The sequence below is a fragment of the Natrix helvetica genome, assembly GCF_964273705.1.
Source record: "Natrix helvetica genome assembly, chromosome: 7".
Lineage (NCBI taxonomy): Eukaryota > Metazoa > Chordata > Lepidosauria > Squamata > Natricidae > Natrix > Natrix helvetica.
The window spans coordinates 32,281,593-32,303,870 of NC_138558.1; the positions used below are offsets into that span (position 1 = coordinate 32,281,593).

At 37.6% G+C, this 22,278-nt stretch overlaps 2 protein-coding genes across 2 annotated transcripts in view; one reads left to right on the forward strand and one right to left on the reverse strand.

Annotated features, from left to right (window-relative positions):
* The window catches only part of NAA15 (N-alpha-acetyltransferase 15, NatA auxiliary subunit), a 41,494-nt gene extending 28,368 nt beyond the window's left edge, over positions 1-13,126 (reverse strand). The window contains exons 1-3 of the mRNA XM_081960099.1: positions 12,699-13,126; positions 2,112-2,196; positions 735-839 (exon numbers count right to left, since the gene is read on the reverse strand). Coding sequence (XP_081816225.1) covers positions 735-839; positions 2,112-2,196; positions 12,699-12,752 — 244 coding nt within the window. The 5' untranslated portion in view covers positions 12,753-13,126. The remainder of the gene's footprint in view (positions 1-734; positions 840-2,111; positions 2,197-12,698) is intronic.
* Positions 13,127-14,635: 1,509 nt separating this feature from the next.
* Positions 14,636-18,549, forward strand: NDUFC1 (NADH:ubiquinone oxidoreductase subunit C1). Its single transcript, XM_081960245.1, has 4 exons — positions 14,636-14,790; positions 15,740-15,843; positions 16,717-16,800; positions 18,443-18,549. The coding sequence occupies exons 1-3, from the start codon at positions 14,730-14,732 to the stop codon at positions 16,780-16,782; spliced, it is 231 nt and encodes a 76-aa protein (XP_081816371.1). The 5' UTR covers positions 14,636-14,729; the 3' UTR covers positions 16,783-16,800; positions 18,443-18,549.
* Positions 18,550-22,278: the final 3,729 nt, after the last annotated feature.

Consider the following 22,278-nt stretch of genomic DNA (forward strand, 5'->3'; position numbering starts at 1 on the left):
TCTGGGTGTACTAACTCTATATCCATAACATACAATTGAGTATAGAAAGATTGATGAGTTTTTTTCCCTTTGAAGGAAAAAGTACAGGTAGTTCTCGAATTACGACCACTTAATGACTGTTCAAAATTATGACATTGCTGAAAAAAGTGATTTACGATTGGAACTTGCACATATAACCGTTGCAGAATCCCAGTAGACCTGTGATCAAAATTTGGGAACTTGGCAACTGGCATGTATTTACAATGTAGCAGAGTTCCAAGGGTCACACAATCGCCATTTACAACGTTCCGGGGTGCCCGTCCATCCATCCATCCATCCATCCATCCAATAAGCAAAATCAACGAGGGAAGCCAGATTCACTTAATAAGTGCAGCCAAAAGGTTATAAAATGGGTGTAACTCACTTAATAACAGTGTTGCTTAGCAATGGCAGTTCTGGTCCCAATTTGGTTGAAAATTGAGAACTACCTATAGTGGCAAAACAAATTAAAAGGAAGCAATTGTCCGGAACAAGATAGCACTAGGATTATGATCTCTCCATTTGCTTGCTTTCCCATTTACAATGTTGTTACAGTCCCCTTCAGTGTGATCTAGTAGCACTTCTCCACCCAACAATCACTTTTGCTTTTCTGGAAGAATATAAGTATTTTAATTCTTCAATGTAAGAATAGTTAAGTAGCAGTTATATTTGCATAATTTCTTTGGAAAATTTAATCTATAACTTGAAAAGGATACAGACATGACTCTTCAAATCATTTCTTAGCCCCCTTCGAACCAGTTCATACGCCTCCTCTTTTTTACCTAAGCAGTTTAATGTCAGTCCTTTCATAGCCAAGGTTTCTAAAACAAACACATAACAATAAATGATAAATACATTTTCTATTTAGAAATCACTACCAGCAGATTCTAAATTTTAAGATGTTAAATATCTATTTGACATGTAAGTAGGAAATAAAATACTTTGTTTCCTTAGCTCAAAACAAAATCTTGTTCTTTAGAAAATGTTTTCAACTTGTTTGAATACATTGTTTTTAAATGGAGCTAATTAGATTCCAAAAAGGGCACCTAACTTAAATGATGTACATTAATTAAATTTTATGTATCACCAATTTATTGATATCACAGTAAGAATACATAATATCAAATCTCTAAACATAAATACCTTATTTTATAAAAGTATACCACAAATCTAAATTATATTTCTTCTTTTACACCTGACCTGCAATTATGAATGAACTGAATAATATTTATATATGCAGGACCTGCAAATCAAATCTCTTATTATAGAAACTATTTGTGATTTGTTCTTCAAGTTATTTTTTCTGAAAGGAAAGTTGAATTAGAGAAGAAATATATTATTATTGAATGACTTATCCTTTGTAAATAATGAAATGTTGAACTCAATTGGCTTTAGGACATCAAGGCAGGACCAAGTAATTCCATTCTCCACTGGCCCTACAAGATCATTTAAAATCAATAATCACATACCATGTTTCCCCGAAAATAAGACAGGGTCTTATTTTCTTTTGACACCCGAAATAAGCGCTTGGCCTTATTTTCAGGGAGGTCTTATTATTTTTGAGGTGCAGAAGGTAGCAAGCGTGGTCACTTCATGGCTGCTGCTGTGTTGCAATATTTTTGGGGAGGACTTATTTTAGAGCATACGCTCAAAAGCACGATTGGGCTTATTATCCAGGGAGGTCTTATTTTTGGGAAAACAGGGTATTTTTATTTGCAACATTATCTTCTCTAGCACAGCTGCATGTCTGGAATTTATACACTTAAAAGTAACCATTTTTTTTGTCCTTCCTTAAAATCAGATAAGCTTTTAAAATTAATTTAACATTTATATTTATGATTATGCAGCACATCAACCCCTACATTTAGGTGGGTGTTGATGGTTGGCATAAAATGGTAGTTGTGCATATGGCTATACTCTTTTTATTAATTATTTAAATTCAGTGACAGTATAGATATATTAAAATATTGTTTATGATTGCTGAACTTTCAGGAACTTTGCTGAACTTTCAGGATAAAATATAATAGCAGTATCAGCTTCAGAATCTAATTTAGCAACAGTTCTAAACATTATGCAGAAATCTAAAGACTTACCCCCATGTTCTGCAAACTTTGGGTTAGAAAGTATTTGTTTGCAAAATTTCAGACCGTTCCTGTACTGTTTGTGTTCATAGCACCTCTGTAAGGAGACAGAAAATCAAACACTGTAAATTTATCATATACAAACATAAAAAACATGCAAAGTCATTAATGTACTTAATCATATCTAGCTATTATTTTTAATACAAATTTCCTGATGTGCAGAAATATAAATGTCAGAAAACATGAAGTGTAATTTCAGTAAACCAGTGATCAAGAACTCAGTGAAGAGCAAAAGTGTCATTTCCTGAAATCATAAAAATTCTTTGAGTGCAATTATTTAGGTTAACAAAATTAATCAGAATGTTAGTTTATTTTTAAAAATCCACCTTTAATTATCTTGAAAATCTAGAATAACCTATTTGCTAAATTAAATGTATACAGTTGCCTGTATACATTTTAGTTTACAATTTTGGAATGAGATAGGAAGAGATGATTGCCAAGATCATAAATCAATTCTTTCTACCCTGTGAGATTTTTTGCGACTCTTTATATGAAAAAGGTAGAACTGAGTGAAAATATTGACGAGAATGCACTTTTATTAAAATTAAATGAGATCTTTCTAGAAATTATTTAAATAATTAATAATCTTCTAGACATGTAAATGAAGACACAAAAAGTATCTCAAAGGGTTAAATCATGGCAACTGGACCAATGTTTATTAATACACTTTATTCCAGTTGCCATGATTTAACCTTTTGAGAAAGTCCTCTGGGAAATAATCAGATTCACAATTTAAATCAATTGGTTAATGTCAAGTATGCCCAACGAGGGAAAATAATGTATTCTGATTTTTCCTTATCTTTCTTCCATGTTTATATCCATCATTGCATACAGCCTATGACTGAAATGTCAGAACAGCAATAACCTGAAGGAGGTTAAGAGATTTCGAAATTCTTTTGACTCTACCACTATGTCATGATTCTATCAATGACTCTTGAAGGGTGTGCCATAAAGTATCCTGCTAAGCTGGAATAACAATAGCATGTTTTCAAATGTATAGTACACTCAAGATGGAAAAAAACAAAACACAGAAGTAAACAACTGACAAGCCTTATAAAAAGTAAACCATCACAAAGGGATTATCTTTATGAAGTTTATAAACTTGCCTTACAATATAGGTAATAAAAAGGTAAAAGAACACAGATAAATTTGTCCCGAATATCAAATATAATTTCAATTTTCATTTTATTCATGTGTCAAATTTTATTCTGCTAATAGCAGGTCCTCTTAATTTTCAAAGTCATTTAAGGGCTAACTTTAAAAAGTGGCATATAAATTAAAAACTGTATTTAGAAGTAAATCCAGACCAATATGGTACAAATCAAGTGGCTGTTTATAAAATATCTGCTAAGCATCTGGGAAGGGGAGAAGTGTATGCTCTACGTCAGTGGCTCTCAACCTTCCTAATGCCGACCCTTTAATACAGTTCCTCATGTTGTGGTGATCCCGAATCATAAAATTATTTTATGTTTTCTGTATTTTTTCAAAAATATTTGTTTTCCAATGGTCCTAGGCGACCCCTGTGAAAGGGTTGTTCGACCCCCAAAGGGGTCCAGACCCACAGGTTGAGAACCACTGCTCTAAGTTCTGATCAACTAACTCTTCTTTGAATTAGCAAAATACCATCAATTTTAGAAGATTTTAAATGTATGACAATAATATCCCTATAGATTTAATGGGGATCTAAAACCAAACTACTGGGTTTTGATGAGTTGTATCTATTCTACAGACATTTTCACTGTAAGACACTATGTAATATTTAAATATTAAAGTTCACATTGATTTGTGCATTATAAGACGATAACACTATTTCTGAAAAGTATTCCTAATAGGGAATAATTGATAACATAGTCTGAAGACCATCATTTGAATATGTCGTATAGCTCAACTTAGACCGCTTAGATCAGCGATGGCGAACTTTTTTTGGCTCGCATGCCACAAGTGGGGGGAGCGCAGAGGGGTCGTGTGCGGGCGTGCCGCATCCATAATGCAACGCGCGACCCCCCGTGCGCATGCGCGCACAACACGCGACCCCCCCATTTTTATATGCTTTTTTCGCCCTCCCCAGGCTCCAGAGGCTCTATAGGAGCCTGGGGAGGGTGAAAAGAGCCTCCCCTCCCCCTGGAGGCCCTCCGGAGGCTTCAGAGACCATCCGGAGGCTTCCCTAAAGCCTTTGGAACACTTAAAACCACCCTCCGAGCAAACTGGAAGTGACTTCCGGGTTGCTCGGAGGGTTGTTTTAAGCGCTCCGAAGGCTTCAGGGAAGACGGTCCCTGACGCCTTCGGAGCGCTTAAAACGACCCTCCGAGCAACCCGGAAGTCACTTCCGGTTTGCTCGGAGGGTGGTTTTAAGCGCTCCGAAGGCGTCAGTGAAGCCTCCGGATGATCCCTGAAACCTTCGGAACGCTTAAAACGACCCTCCGAGCAACCCGGTTTGCTCGGAGGGTGGTTTTAAGCGTTCCGAAGGCTTCAGCCTCCGGATGGTCCCTGAAGCCTCGGGGGGGGGGGGAGGCTCTTTTCGCCCTCCCCAGGCTCATATAAAGCCTCTGGAGCCTGGGGAAGGTGAAAAATAGCTTTTAAAAAGGTGTGCCCTGACAAATGGCTCGCATGCCCTGACAAATGGCTCCGCGTGCCACTTGTGGCACGCGTGCCATAGGTTCGCCATCACTGGCTTAGATGCTTAGTTTCTTGAACTTTCCTTCTGAATTTTCCAAATGTAAAGCTTACACAATCTTATTTAATGATCCTCTGCTATTATACTAAAGTAAAGATAGTGGTTCTTGGGTTACGGTGGCAATTGGGATTAGAATTTCCATCACTAAACAATGCGGTTGTAAAGTGGCATCCAACCCAATATACAATACATACAATGTATATGTATAATTTATCATGTTATAAAATATATCATGCACCATGGTGCCAATATGTATATTATAAAACATATCCCCAAAATACTTTTGCATATTTTTTAAGATAAAAATATAAACATACATTCTAATATTGTCTTCTCACACCCCAATCAATTATGTTGCATAGTTCTGTCATGTATATCTCTCACTTTGGAGACCATTGCTCTAGAACACTTACATGTTGAACATTCCACTGTTTGCCTTTATTTTTTAATTCCAAACATTAAGACCAAAACAAATAAAAATCATAAAGTTTCACCCTGAAAGAGGAGAAAACTGAACTCTTCATACAAACTGCAGCATCACGTTTCTTTGCATCAAATGCAATTTATGTTCAAAACAAGAAAAAAATCGCAACATTCATTGCAGCAATTCTGATAAACAAAGAATACTTATTTAAATAGGGAATATTAATTTACATATTAATTTTTTGAATTTATGGAAAATAAATGAAATCCAAAAAGGAAAAGATGGCTTCCAGGTCTGACAGTAACTTTGGATCTAGATCACGGGTGTCAAACTCAATTTCATTGAGGGCCGCATCAAGGTTGTGTTTGACCTCAGAGGCTGGGGTGGGCATGGCCAACTCAACGTCATTCATGTCAGTGACCCAAGTGCTCTGCCAGTGAAAATGGCCTCCAAAGCTCTGTTTTCACCTGCAATAGACTCCTACAACCCTCTGCCAATGAAAACGGAGCGTTTGAGGGCTGCCCTCACGCGCTCTGTTTTCACTGGCAGAGGCACCGCAGGCCAGTCCTGTGCTCTTTCCAGGGAGGTCCCACGGGCCTGATCTAAGTACCCCGCGGGCCTTGAGTTTGACCTCTGATCTAGATATTATAAAATCTATTAAGTTCCAAATTTGTAATTGCAAATAGTTTTGTTTTCACTATATAGTAACAATATTTAATACCTCTGAGCTGAACATTAAGTTTGTAGTTATTTTACAACATTTAATTATTTAAAAATTAAATACATGCAAATGAGTGCCATATCATTTCCACTTATATTTCCTATGATAATATTTCCTAAGAAATATGAAAGACAACCATTTCCTTGATGTAGCAACTAAACTTATGTTTATTCAAGGTTTTTCAGTCCAGTCCAAATTACAGGTCAATGGCATTGGCAGTTATTTTTTTGATATAGGAGGTAGTAAAATAATTGGTAGTATTTACTGAAGCATACCAGGTGACCAAAATATAATATATAAATGGGGCGAACTTTGTCTGCACAAGACCAAGCCTTAAGAACAAATGCGTACAAAATCAGTATTAAAAAGACAGAAACAAACAGCAAATGCAATGACAGAAAAGAAGCTGAAGAAACAGTGGACCACCTAGTTAGCTGCTGCAAGATTGCGCAGGCTGACTACAAACAATAGCATGAGAAAGTAGAAACATGGTGCATTGGAATATCTTCAAGAAATACCATTTGCCTGCAAGTAACAATTGGTGGGACCACAAAATAATAGAAAATGAAGAAGTTAAAGTATTCTGGAACTTTAGAACTCAAAATGATGAGCACCTGCCACCTTCCCCAGGCTTAACAGTGGTTGATAAGAAAGACAAAATGTCTGGATAGTGGATATGGCAGTATCTGGAGATAGCAGAATAGAAGAGAATGGAGAAAATCACAAGATACAAAGACCTGAAAACAGCAAAAGGAATCAATATGGCAAAAGAAAACCAAGATAGCACCAATGATAGGCACCTGGGGTACAAACCCAAAACATCTGGAGCACTTCTTGAACACCATTTGTCACCTAGTTCAGGTCCTTGGGAAGGACTGCACTATTTACTATGCATTAAAGGTAAAGGTGACGGTTTCCCTCGCACATATGTGCTAGTCTTTCCCGACTCTAGGGGGCGTTGCTCATCTCCATTTCAAAGACAAAGAGCCAGTGCTGTCCGAAGACGTCTCTGTGGTCACATGGCCGGCATGACTAAATGCCGAAGGCGCAAAGAACACTGTTACCTTCCCACCAAAGGTGGTTCCCATTTTTCTACTTGCATTTTTTACATGTTTTCGAACTGCTAGGTTGGCAGAAGCTGGGACAAGTAACGAGAGCTCACTCCATTACGTGGTGCTAGGAATTCGAACCACCGACCTTTCTGATTGACAAGCTCAGCGACTTAGCCACCATGTGCCAAAAAGATAAAACATGGCAAAGGCTAACAACTAAAACATTAAAAAAGGAAACTGGATACCTGATTTGGGCAGCTCAAGAGCAAACCATTTAAACTAATGCAATAAAGGCCAGTGTTGAAAGTAATCATCAAATAAATTAAAAATGCTGTGCAAAGAGGCAGAAGAAATTGCAGCTCATACACTCAACTTGTATATGAAAATTGCATAAACTTACAATAAGTGACATAATAAAACTGTTGCCAAAATGATTCACATCTGTGTCAGTAATGAAATATTGGTGGGAATATAGTTGAAAAATAATAGAAAATGAGCAGGTTAAAGTATTGTGGGACATCTGAATACACATAGATAAAGTCTTGTCTCATAACACACCAGATATAACTGTGGTTGAAAAGAAGAAAGGGTGAATAATTGTTATAACACAGATGAAAAAATAAGCTTATGACCAAACATAACCTCTGCAGGTCTGTACAGGAAAAGAAAGCTGAAGTAAAATCATAAGCACTTTTGTGGTTTCACTTAGTGACCGCTTTGTTTAATGTCTGAATAGCCAGTTCCAACTGTAATCCTTAAACAAGGGTTACTCATACTTGAAAACTGAAAGATGTATTAAAAGTAAAATGAATAAACATAGGAATATAGGCTCTCCTAGTGACGAATTTAACTTAATGGTAGAGTTTCTACTGTTTACAAAACTTTTGTTTTTATCCTAGTTGGAGAAAATCCTGCATCAGAAATTCTATTCTATGTTATATAACATTTATTATCTATTCTACAAAGAGATATACAGGTAGTCCTCAACTTATGACCACAACTGAGCCCAAAATTTATGTTGTTAAATGAGAAATTTGTTAAGTGAATTTTGCCCTATTTTACAACTTTTTTGCCACATTTGTTAAGTGAATCACTGCAGCTGTTAGTTAACACGGTTGTTAAGTGACTCTGGCTTCCGTATTGATTTTGCTTGTCAGATGATCACAAAAGGGAATCACAGGACTCCAGGATACTGCAACCATCATAAATGTGACTAAAGTTGTCAAGCACCCAAATGTAAATCATGTGACCATACGGATGCTACAATGGTCATAAGTGTGAAAAATGGTCATAAGTCACTTTTTCAGTGCCGTTGTAACTGTTAACGGTCACTAAATTGATTATTGTACACAATATCTATAATGAAAATGAGTTGAAGACTGAATTATGATGCATACTGAAGAATATATAAGCATGTGTGAATATGCACACATACACAAATAGCCTTTCAGATATCTGAAGGTAATAAACGTAATAGGTAGTTCTCAGTTTATGACCACAATTGGAAACAGAATTTCAGTTATTATGAGTTGCAGTCATAAAGTGAAACTGCTTTGGTTAGTGACGGCAATCCAGATAACTCCAGTTGCCAATGTTGAGTGAATGCCCTGGTTGTTAGCCAAAGTAACTTCCTGCAAGTTTCCCACAATCAAGTCAGTGGGGAAGCTGCAGTTCAAGCCCCAGGGCATACCAAGTGGGGAAGGAAGCAAGGGAACACATCAGAGAGGGTGGATAAGGGCCTCATACCTGCTTGGGTTTTCAGCCAAGAGATTTCTGAAGCCTCTCTACTCTGCGCTTGAAAATCCTCTGTGACTGAAAATTCTGCCCGGATTTCACCAGTGTTTTCAGCCAGCCCCCCCTTAGTGGAAAGACTCACTCTTATCTCTGGGGGTCAGCTAAAAATGCTCCACACTGACATCTAAGCTGAAAGCCATGAAGGAATCTAAGCTGCCACTCCCTCCTCTCATCTTTGAGGATGACTGAAAAAGTTCAGTGCCAAAGGAAAGTCTTCTCGACTTTGAGAGAATGACTGAAAATACTTCACATCAAAGCTTGAATTTCAATAAGGAGTGTTTCCAGCCAATTCCCAGGGAGTCTTCTAGTCAGGCAGCAATGCCTTGCGACCTTCCCTGTCGGCTTCCCCACTGATCTTCTGGGGAAGCAGGCAGGGAAGCTGTGCAAATGTTGCTTACATATTTATGGGTGCTTGGCAACCAGTTGTCAAGCACCCAGAAAGTTGCCAAGGTCCCAGATCATAATCACATGACTGCCGGTGTACTGCAATGGCTGTAACTTCAAGGAAGGCTCATAAGTTTCTTAGTCCAGCATTACTGTAACTTTGAAGAGTCACTGAATGAATGCCTGTAAGTCAAGTACTACCTGTACACATGCAAATAGTTGGAGAAAAAATATGAATCTTATTCCTACATATCTAAAATATATTATTTCCCATGTCTAACACTTAAATCATTTTGTACTTCACAGAATTGTAAAGATACACACATTTCATTCATTATACATTTTGTGCTGATACAGGTTTCATTGAAAGCCCTATCTTTAGTTGTCAAGACGAGCAAAACTATCTTAGTTCTGTATTTTAAAAACTAGTTTTAAAAGTTCTACAAAGTTCAGATAAGTCATTAGACACATTCAGCATTTTCCACAGGAAAATAAGAATCTATTACTTGTGCTTAATAAACACAGTTTAAATACCTGTTTATTTGCATAACAGCATTAAAATATAGAAAATCAAGTTGGGACAAGTAAGGAACATTAAAACAAGTTTCTTATCTTAAGTCTAACTGCCTGGTGCAAAACCATTTTCTCAACTTCTATCATTATGATAATTTACTATGAATCTATGTATTCCTTAGGACAGTGATGGCGAACCTATGTGATGGCGAACCTACAGGTGGCACGCGGAGCCATTTGTCAGGGCACGCGAGGTGCTGCCCTGTCAGCTGGCCAGCACACATGTGCACTCTGGCCAGCTGAGTTCACCATTTTTAAAAGCCATTTTTTTGCCCTCCCCGGGCTCCAGAGGCTTTATAGGAGCCTGGGAAGGGCGAAAAGAGCCTCCCCCGCCCCCCGGAAGCCCTCCGGAGGCTTCAGGGACCGTCCAGAGGCTTCCCTGAAGCCTTCAGAACACTTAAAATGTCACTTCTGGTTTGCTCGGAGGGTTGTTTTGAGCGCTCCGAAGGCATCAGGGAAGCCTCCGGATGGTCCCTGAAGCTTTCAGAGCGCTTAAAACGACCCTCCGAGCAAACCGGAAGTCACAAAAATGGGTGGGTCGCGCCTGTTATGCACGCATGCACACTGGGGGGTCACGCATTGCATTATGGGTGCGGCACTCCCACACACGACCCCCCCAGCGCTCCCACTTGTGGCACGCGAGCCAAAAAAGGTTCGCCATTGCTGCCTTAGGATAAAGCCAATTCAGCTTGGAATAAGTTCCACCTAAACAAATTGCTACATTCGAATATGTCAGGAATACTGATTTCTCAGAATATAAAAATTTTATTCCAATGTGAATATAATTGATTTGGCCCCACTTAATTTCTCTATTCACTGGTCAACAAAAAGACTTAAGGGTATTTTAGTGTTATATTCAAACAAACTATCATTCATAATAAACAATGACTCATGATCTAAAGTTGATGATCCTGACTTATTTGGGCAAATATATCTATTGGGATATAATACTAAGTAATCACTGACTTTTTTTAGTGGTGGTGCAGTGGTTAGAATGCAATACTGCAGGCTACTTCTACTGACTGCTGGCTGCTAGCAATTCGATTCTCACTGGCTCAAGGTTGCCTCAGCCTTCCATCCTTCCGAGGTCGGTAAAATGAGGACTCAGACTGTTGGAGGCAATATGCTGATGCTGTAAACTGTTTAGAGAGGGCTGTAAAGCACTATGGAACGGTATGTAAGTCTACGTGCTATTGCTATTCTATTGCTATTGCTATTCTATTGCTATTGCTATTCTATTGCTATTGCTATTCTGTCTATTCATTTATGCATACAGATCATACAGTACCTATGACAGAATTCTATGTTTACCAAATTAAGTAAATAAGGCCCAATATAAAAGCCTGAATGACACTACGAACATTCCAAAGTAATCTATTCTAAACAAACTTGGCAAAACAGAATACAAGGATACATAAAAATTCGACATTACTTCGTGTATGTTTGTGTGTATTATAAATAATAAAATATATAATTCTATATTCTAATATTCCACTTTTGTAAGATGTGAGGATGAATTTAAAATATTTTAGCCATAATGTATCATATAAAAATCTTCTCCGAGACTACTATGTGGCATTCATGCAAATAAACTGTTGATCCCACAAATATAAAACCTAAACATTAAGGAAATATAGGCACTGTGCATATTTAGGTCTCTTCCAGTGGACAAGTGGACTTAAATATTTGCTCCATAGCTGAATAATTTGCTTGGTAATTATATCCACTTTATATATGGATACAATTGTATATATGTTTAACCAATTTGAGAATGATACAGCTTCTTTGAATATTCCTTTATTCCTTTATTCCAGACAAGTATTACAAGATGTAAGAGGTCATTAACTGCCTCATCATTTCTGTGCAATCCCATTTACTCATTCTGTAATTACTAATGTCATATTCTAAATGACTGTAATATTTTGGGTATATCTTTTTAATAACAAATTTTTAATAACAAATTTAAAAATAAATGACCATTAGTCTAACACTGGCTTGAGTTACATGGTGTAATGTGATATCTTTGTTTTGGTTTAACCTTATACAAACAATCACTGTCCACTAAGCCATAACTTGAAAATTCTAGAAAAATATCGCAAACATTATACAAATGTTCAAAACAAAAACCTATCTAAGTTTAAGTAGATAAAATAGCAAACATTAACAATTTATCCATTTCACCAATTGCTTATTTCAAAGTGTTTGTTTCAAATAATTTAACTTCATCTATTTTTAAAAAAAAAAACTGGACTGATGAATTTTAGAGATCATTTTAATTCACTAATATTACATTAGGCATACTTATTTTAGATCAGCACAATGTAACAATACTACAAGATAACACATACAAACCAGTTGATTTGTTTGAAATAATCTTTGATAACTGAAAAGATGTTTTCAAAGCAGCCAGGCTCAGGCCAAAGAAAAAACAAGATAACAGTGGTCTGACTTTTAATTCTCTCTTTTAAATAAAAAAACCACAAACCCCAGGTTGTTGTGGTTTTTTTTTTTTGTTGCAATCTGCCTCTCATTGAACAGACGGTTTTTGCTTGTTTTTTTGTTCTGTCCTCCCTATTGTTTCGCCTACCAAAAGCTTGTCTATTACTGGCTTCTAAAATCAGAGAATAGCCATTCTCAGCAACCAAATCCCTTCTAAGCTGGCCTCGGGGCGTGATGAAGTAAAGCATGGCCAACACATTCTACGGGCAGTTCTGGAACAAGAAACGCTGACATGGCCGAGAGATCCTTTAAAAGTCCAAGTTGCATTTGTCAGCAGAGCTGAAACCGAACGAAAGCGGGAGATATTGTTTCTGATCCGGGAGTTGCTGATAAGCATCTCCTGGGGGCCCCCGTTTCATGGGGAAACTCCGTCTGGCGGGTAGGTAGGCAGGCTTAACCGAGGGCTTCTTTCACTCACCAGGATGCGCTTGAAGAGCGCGTTTTCCTTCGGCGGGAGGCTCACTGACGGCATTGTCTCTGCTATTGCTGTCGCCTCCGCCGCCGCCTCCGCCCTTCTTGCTACGACCGGGCCGGTGAACCCGCTCCCTTGATCACCACCCCTACCGCCGCCTCTCAGAAGGGACTCCACGCCAGGGCGTCGCTACCACCAGCACTGCCGTCGTTTGCTACGGCAACTCCCCCTTCTAACTCTGTGCGGCTTCCCTTGCCGCCGGGATCCCTGTGCCCGGTTACCCCTGCTCCGCAGCAAGCCCCAAGCGGAGGCCGGTTCACGTGGTAACTGAGCAGGCCACAGAGAGGAGGCGCCGCCAAAATGGCCGCCAGTGTGGGCTTCCCCAGCCGGGTCATGAGGACTTGCACGCATGCGTCATGACCCCCCTCCCCCCTTCTTCCTGTCTCTTCTCCATAGACTTAAATAGCAGCCACAGGGGAAGTCGGGAAATGGGAGCAATCTTAATCTCTCGCAGCGTTTTGGGGAAGTGTTGCGCCTGCGCGTTTTCTGAGCTCCGAAACTGCGAAAACGTCTGGGTGCGCGGGTAACGCTGTTGAATTCCCTCAAGATTTCAGAACTGTGTACACATGTATGAGGCTTGACTCATTCTTACAAAAGGAAACCGAACCGAAGGACTAAAATCATAGGAGCTATGGAGATTGCTGGAATTGTCCTGGAGAAAGAGTATTACAGTTTAAAACTGTAATATTCATACCGTCTTATAAATAAGTGCATGGTCGTCGCAATCGCCCACGTGATGCCTGTATGAAGCCCCCCCCCCCAAAGCATAAAGAAAATACCCTGTCCTGTCTTTAATATCTGGCATTTAATGTCGTTCTACACTTAAATACAGATCTCCACTATCACAGTAGCTATGAAACTAGATGTTAGTTGTTTAAAAAGACAGTAGTCGTCACTCTGGAACCTGTGGCAAAAAAAATCCATTTAAAAATTGGGTAGGAAAACAAGTTTGACATTCTAATAATTTGTTTCTTTTCATCTCCAGTATAAAGGTATACAATCAACTTCATACCGACAGAGTCTTTTTACCACTTCTTACAACAGTCTTGTATTATTAATCTCAAAAAAACCTGGAAAAACCAGTTATAAGGCAGCATTCTTGAAACCTCAGGTTTGAAATTGGGAGTCCGGCATTACTATAGTTATGAAATAGTATATGAGTTCCAAAATGATCAGCAATTTTCAAACAGGAACCACTTGATGCTGACAAGGATTGTAATCTTATAACTCTTGACCATTTCTATTTCATTAGAAAGCATGTAAGCCCAATTTTATATCTATTCTGTACTCAGTAATACTTTCAGAAATTTATGATTTGAAAACTTCATATTTATTCAGAAGTCAACTTTTTAAAAAGATTACCTGCAGGTAAATGCGCGTGCGTGTACACACCCACACCCACACCCACACAGAGAGAGAGAGAGAGGACAGGTAACACTGATTGACTACTCCTTTACGCTAAGGTCCATGGGGTCGCGACTTAGTGACTGAACAAAAACACAACCCTTTAAGTGTTATAGCACCCTGGTCTGAATAGATTAGTATTTGCTATCAAAATTTAATTTTCACCTATCTCAATTTTCATGCTTTTAATTATTTTTTAAAAAATGTAGTGCAACCTTTTAATCATGAAAACTGACATTAGATTAGAATAACATTTATGATGATATTATTTTCCGATTACAACAATCCACTTTAACAGGAGAATTTAGGAGAGTGCTATCACAGCAGTGATTTCAAGAAAAGCAAGTTGTGCATGTTTTAGTTCCCGAAATAAAAAACACAACAGAGCATAGCATCAAACAAACAAAACACCCAAACCCTAATTAAAAACGGAAGTCAATGTGGGGATGAGCTTCTATTACGGCTGACTGAGTTGTTTGCCGAGTTGCCGATAGATGACGCCCCAAATCCTTCCCTCTTACTCTTGGATTGGTGCGTTTGTCTCACTGCTTCTCACGAGAGAGGAAAAGTAACATGGCGGCGACCTTGCGGGCTGCGAAGTGGTTTTTGCAGGTCCCAAGGAAGATGACTCCACGTGAGTTGCATGGTCTCGGGTGGGACTTGTTTTCTTTTCGGACTTGGCTATTCAGAGGAAAGCATTCAATTTGCATGAGTGTTCTATTGCCCTACCCAGGTTGAGTGAATGTATGAGCGTTGCGCCCTAGACTGAATGTATAATCTTCAGCTGCAGGTGCCTTTCTTATTTGAACATTTTGCTGAGCCCTCTGTGCATGCAACGATTTGCGGTGCCCCGCGTGGTCAAATTAGGGCACCGAGTTGGGTGTGTTTGTGCATCTCTATATCAGAGTGATGAACATATGAGCATATCCCTTTACTGCACGGTCGTTACATTCCTCTTTTTCTTTCTTCCATCGAAAGCCTGATGGGTTACTTTGTGTAAGATACCTGTTTTTAGTGCTCTGCAGTGATTGGTTTGGAAGGGAAAAAGGTCTTATAACTGGAACCTCCTTAAACATTTTTCTCCCTGGGATTATACATGAGCATAGGGAAAAAATCATTTTCTTTAAAGGAGTAAAAAGATAGGGTATAGATTTATTTAAAAACAAATTATTTTAAATTTAAAACACCATTACTTCTTCCTGTTTGTTATATTCTGTTTAAATGTTGTGTTTTTACAATAAACTGTATTATACTTTTCTTTTGATATAATTAACCGTACAGTATATGAAAAGAATCTTTAAAAAATTATAATTTCATCTAATAACTTCATACTTATTCACAGCTATGACACTTTAGCTAAAATTGTTCCCTATTTCTATATTGTCTGTCTTATGAAGATATAACCTGGACACAAATAATGTAATGTAATTTTGTGGCTCAAATAATAAATCGTCATAATGTGACTTAATTATTTTTGGTTTAATTGGGAAACGTGTGCCTAATCCATAACTGAAGAATTATTCTCCGAAAGTATTTTACATTAATTTCTGAACTAATGTATTTTGAAACTTTTTTTATTTTAGCATTGTCTCGTTCAGTATTCCAAGTAGGAAGGGAAGATACAAAAAATCCTAACTGGATAAAAGTTGGCCTGACTGTTTCTTCAACTGTTCTATTATGGGTTATGGTAAGAATAATATGTGTGAAATTAATATTTGTAAAGTAACGTTTAATTAGTTATTCTTTACATCTTTTCCTGAGTTTTAATCAATTGACAACTTATATGGATCATTTTCCATAGTTGCCCTTATATATGAACATGAATGTACTTCAAGAAGCTACATGGCATGTATTTCCTAATTGGTGGAATGTCACCAACAGGAAACAGTATATCGGCTCTAGATTAGACATCCTAGCTTACATAGAATTGTGGAAGAAACTTACTTAAAACTGAATTTTAGTTGTGCTTGTGGTATACTAGCCATTATGTACCAAACTGTCTGTGATGTCGGAATATTGCATATATCTTGAATAAGACTGAAGCTAATAATCTTCCCTAGGCTTTCTCTCTTAAAAGCATTATGCATACAGGTTGGACACATGTTATCTAGTTCTCTTTTAAGAGAACTAGATTCAGAGAAATGAATGAATTGTCTTGCCGCAGCTTTCCAAAAAGGAAGCTACTGTTAGAATTGTTTCCAAAGATTATTTTGGTCACAATTTTGGTGAATTAGCTGGGGACACTATTGGTTTATGCATAATATTCTTTGTTCTGGTTTAGTCCAAACTTGTTATGGGCTAACATGGTGTATAAATGTAGCCACAGACTGGAAATTGGCAAGATTAATTTGCAATGAACGTAGACTTTTAAAGGATATTGAAATTATCATTTGAATTCTATCATATTCACAATAGTACATATAGAAACTAATAGTCTAAGTAAAATAAATGTATTTTAAATGTATAAGTTTTTGTCATGCCACTGTAATGAAATAATAGAAGTTCATAAGAACATGCTAACATTGTATGTTCCATGTATTTATCTATGATTATCTTTTAGCTTATCAAGCACCATGATTATGAAATGGCAGAATATGAAAGGAGAAAAAAAGAACATGATTCTTAATCCAATCTGATTGTTATGGTAAGTATTTAATTAAACCTCTATATCCTTACTCTTTTTATGGTTTGGTTTTTTTTCCATCTTGTAAATTTTAAAAATACTTCTGAACTCTTGGGTTGCTTTATGTAGCTTTTTCCATTGCCATAATGTAGCCCCCCCCCCCCAAGAAATTCAGTGTCTATACCCCATATTGTAGTGATAGACTTCATTCCATTCTTCTTTAGTCCACTTGGTTTTCAAATTCTGAGTCTTGCAAACTGAAAATGCAATTGCTTCATTCTGTCACTACTCAAGGAGAAACATAAGAGGGTGAAAATGGCAATGCATGCATGTTTATTAAACTGCTATGGAAGCTTAGTACATTATTGAAATATAGCGATGGTGTTTTCACTTCCACTTTTGCATTACCACGATTAGCACTGTGTTCAAATTTAAACAATGGTTAATTCTAAATACTAATAATTGAAAAACTACAACTTCAAATCATGAAATTGGCTTGTTGCAACCAACAGTAATTGAGTCTGGGCATAATTTTAGATTTGATATGATAACATTTTGATTAAAGCCTGTGGCAGATGTTTTTGAGAAATTCTGAAATCTATAGTGGAGAGAAGCTATCTCATTCATAAGGAGAAAGCACCATTATATCTGAACTCAGTCTTTAGGTATATTTTTGGTTAGCATTTAAAATTCCCATTTCCCATTATAAATGCCAGAAGAGAACGGGGAGAAGGGAAAGTAGATTTTTCAACATTAGTAATTGTTAAGTGTTCTTGGCTTTGGTTTAGATCATCATCTACTGATTTACTTGAGTAACATTTTCTAATATTATAAGAGAGAACAGCCATAACAGCAACTAGACTTAAATGTAGGACCTTACAAATGCCAGCTTTCATAACAGTGCTTTCACAAATTTTTTGTACTCGTCGTTATTTGTACTAAAAATTGCTTCACATTAATTTAGCATAGTTTTTCTAAAGAATGCTGATACCCAACATTGTAAATAGTAGCAGACTTTGAAAGCACTGCCCCATTTACTATTAAACCCTGTTGCTATAACCAATGTACCAATTCTAGGAATAATTGGCCCATTATTTTCCTATTAACTTCCTGATTTTAGATTGGAGTAATTTCAGCCTACACTATAACCACTTTGGTTTGGTGGTTAAGACACCAGGTTTGAAAACAGGAAAGTATTGGTTCTATAGTCCTGCATTGGATACAAAGCCAGCTGGCTGAACTTCGACAATCTCTCTCTCAGCCCTGGAAGTAGGCAATTTCAGTAAACAACTGAAATCTTGACAAGAAAACTGCAGGGATTAATCCAGACAATTGCTAGGAATAAAAAAACTGAGATTGCATATGTGCGCACAGACACACACATATAATACACTAATTTCTAATTCTATATTACTAAGTTAACATTATGGTCTATCAGATTAACAGTAGCAATTGTAATTTCAATATATATATACTGTTTGTCACCATAACAACATAGAAAATTTACAAAGATTTTTCAAGAGCTAGGTAATCATTCTATAATTTAATTCAAAATCTTTGAGACTATCATATCTTTATAAATAGACTGTATAGATAAATATGACTCAGCCTACTGTAATGTGGGATATACCATTATTAATATTTTTTAAAATCTTTTTTCTAGATTGAAGATAACATAGCTGAGATATAGTCTGCAGTGAAATTGTCGAAGCTGGATTTATTCCTAATTAATATAAGCTTCCTGAAATAAAACACTGACTAATATGGAAAGTAACTGAAATATTTTTTTCCATTTGACCTCTTGCAAGAGTTATAAAACATTTTGATTATGCAAAAGCTTTATCATAGAAAATTGATGTACGTCAGCTGGGTGACTTTGGCCGGTCGCTTTTTCCACCCCTTAACTGGGTTGCCGTAATGGGGAAAATAAGCTATGAGTTATGTATAAAAGGGCAGAATAAGATATATTATCATTATAAAATTATTGACAAAATCACCACCAGTTAATTGCAAAAGGCAGCTTTACTTGGAATAACTTACATCCTGAGATCCGATACTGTTAACACCATAAACAACATCTGTGTATCTCAGATCCTTGGGACTTGATACATGAATAAATGTGAAATCTAGTCTAACCATCTGGCTGACTATAACCCACCATAATAACATCTGCCTATCCCAGGTCCTTGGGTAGGACTCTATAGGTGAATAAAAATGCCAATCCAATCTGAACATGTGCTGACTGTGATGAACTATAACAATAATGTGTCAAAAATATATATTGGAATGTTTATAGAAAAAATAAGCAGTGGAAGACTGGAATGGATGTTGGAAATAAACATGATGTTGTCAACATTAGGAGAGGCATCTTCTACTAAATGACATCACTCTTATTATTTGTCATTGATATGATTACAGTTCCAATGACTTTGAAGAAAACAAATCTTGGCTACCAAGCAGCAAAAATGAAAATAAAATGTCACATTTGCTTTTTATGAGCAATCTGATGCTTTACAGAAAATTAGAAATTGAAATACAACAATTGACAAATATGGTAAGAATTTCTAACACAGATATGGCAATGAAATTTGAGCTAGAGTAATATGCTACATAAAAATAAATTTGAATAAAATTGCTACAATGGGATTGAAATTTTGAATGGATAAGTCATCAGAAGCTATTAGAATGAAGCCTATAAGAATCATCGGATAACATAAAGTATGGCAAGTTAAAAATGTGATTGCTAAATCATATCCAAAAAATCAGAAAAGTGCTAAAGGGAAAAATGGTGGAACTAACGGTGAAAGCCATCAATATCTGTGGCATACCTGTGATACGATATCCTGCTGGAATGATTAATTGAACACAAGCTGAAACCCAGAAAGCTAATGAATAGTCATTCCCATAATGATAGATTATACCTGCCCTGGAGAAATGGAAGTAGACATTTACTTTGAACAAACTGTCAAAGAAAAGCATGCACTGGCTGATTACATGAAAGACAGCCAAGTACAAGCATTAATGCAAGTTAAAAATCGGAACTTACTGAATGGGCGGAAAGAAAACATGAATATCAAAAGAATGTAATAAAAGCAAGAACAAAATGCCATCAGGAAAAAGCATTACACAGTCAATTTCTACAAATGATCAAGAGAAAAGTTGATAAAGATAAAACCTAGCAGTGGCTTACAACTGAAACATTAAAAAAGGCTTAATTTTGGCTGTTGAATTTTGGCTGCTATTTGAACTAATGCAATGAAGGTCACAATGGAAAAAAATCAACTGATTCAAACTGCAGATTGTGCAAAGAGGCAGAAGAAACCATAGACATTTCTCCTTTGCACAAAGAAATCTTCAGTTACTTTAAAAAAATGTTGCATTGTAAGCTATTACCAGGTTTTATTGTTATTCACTTCCACTTCAGCTAAAAAAATTCTGGAACCCCTGATCAAAAGGCGATGGTTTGGTGATAGAAAATTAGTCACTAGAATGAAGGAGGCACAGAATCCATTCAAATTGGGCTTCTTGTGTAATCCTAGGAAATCTATTTGAAAAACCCTGCTCTAAAATACATAGTGATTCCAAAATAATATTTGTAGTTCAGGGTTGAACTGGGGGGTCCTTAGTGCTTCCTGAGTTTTTTTGCAGATGTTTTATTACTAATCTAGGTAACATCAGTGCTTAAGGATTTGGCCTCTTTATGTACAAGTTGCTTTCTCAATGTTGAGGAAAAACAAGTTGGAGGAAGAGATTACACAGTTCCACACAAGGGTTCCCAACCCCTGGGCTGTGACCCAGTACTGGGATGCATTTGGAACTGGGTCATGGAAGTGGCAAGTGTACGCACAATTCTGTTCATGTGAGCAGTGGGCACACATGCTCACTGCTTACGCAAATGGAGCTGTCTGCCACTTGTGCAGAACTATCCTCCCCCCGCCTGCCCACAAAGCCAAAAAGGTTGAGAACTCTGGTTTAGCAGTTCACTAGCCACCCTGGCTTACCTAAGCCATAACATGCAGAGAAAATGGTGTTCGCCTCAAAACTTCCCCTTATTGCAGCTTCTTGGCAAGGATGCATAGAGAGAGGGAATTATCTAGGAATTGTTTTTCTGGCTAGCAGCTCATAGAAGCACCAAATTCAGCCCTCTATATCAGGGCTGTCAAACTCCCGGTCCATGGGCTGGATGCGTCACATGCTGGTCATGTGCATGCCGTTTAACAAAGGGGGCGGGAGTCCCAATACGTCATGTGACACTGCCATGACGTGAGTTTGACACCCCTGCTCTAAATGAAAAGATCAGAAGAAGTGAAGCTGCCATATTAATATATTTTCTTGTCACACTAGAAGGTAATTATATAACTGGTAGATAAAGTATTTGGCACATAAATCCAACAAATAAATAAATGAATTTGAGGCCACAATTGTCATATGGCTTCCAACTATGTGCATATAAAAACCTAGAACCATTATAACATGTATAATCAAGTTTTTTAAATAACCTGTTTTTGGTTCCTTAATGTATTCCCAAGTCAGTCCTTTAACCTGAAACTGGAATGGTTCCAATTAAAACTTCTGAAAAGCACATGCTCGTTATTGGTTCAAGCTAATTTTCAACTCTGGTTGTCCGACTTCTTTGCCTCTTTAAGACAAATGTCAGACTTGTTGGCAAAAATTACTAAGCTTTTATAATTTCTCCAGATTTATTGGGTCCAATGGGATTCAATCAGGCCAAAGCATCTTTCAACTAACTAGCCAGAGATATGGCCCTATAAAGTGATCTTAGTCAGGCTCCACCATATAGTAATTCAGTGAACACACACAAAAAGTGTTGTTCCTACACATTACACCAGGTGTCCGCAGCCCAGAGGTGGGTTGCTACCAGTTTCCACTGGTTCAGACGAACTGGTAGTGGATATTGGGACTGGGTTGCTGAACTGGTAGGGATGGCCAGCTGGCTACACCCCTGAACTGGTTCTCTGGTTGCCCATGCCGTTGCCAGCAGATTTTTTACTCATTTTAAAATGTCTTGCACATGTGCAGAACAATTAACTGGCAACTGGGCATGTGCAAGTAAAGTGCGCTGCGTGCACAGCAAACCAGCAGTAATGCCAGCAGTAACCCACCCCTGTCGCAGCCCTGGTCTGTGGACTGGCACCACTCTGTGGCCTGCTACGTACCAGGCCACACAAAGTCCCGTCCGCGCATGTGCATGATCCAGGCTGCTCGCAAAATCACCCCCCTTCCCTGTCTGCAGTAAAACCACCCTCCACAGAACTAGTCCCTGGCACCCAAAAGATGGGGGTCACTGCATTACACTATAGCCCCCAAAACACCAGAAGATATTTTATTCTTGATTGCTATAATGCCCTACCTTCTGTCTTGGAGAGGTTCTATAACATGCCAAAAAGCTGTGGCTTTCTCCTTGTGATGAAGGGATGATTGAATTATCTGTTACTGTGTTGCCATTTTAAAGAAATCTAGAGAAATGTATATTTCCCC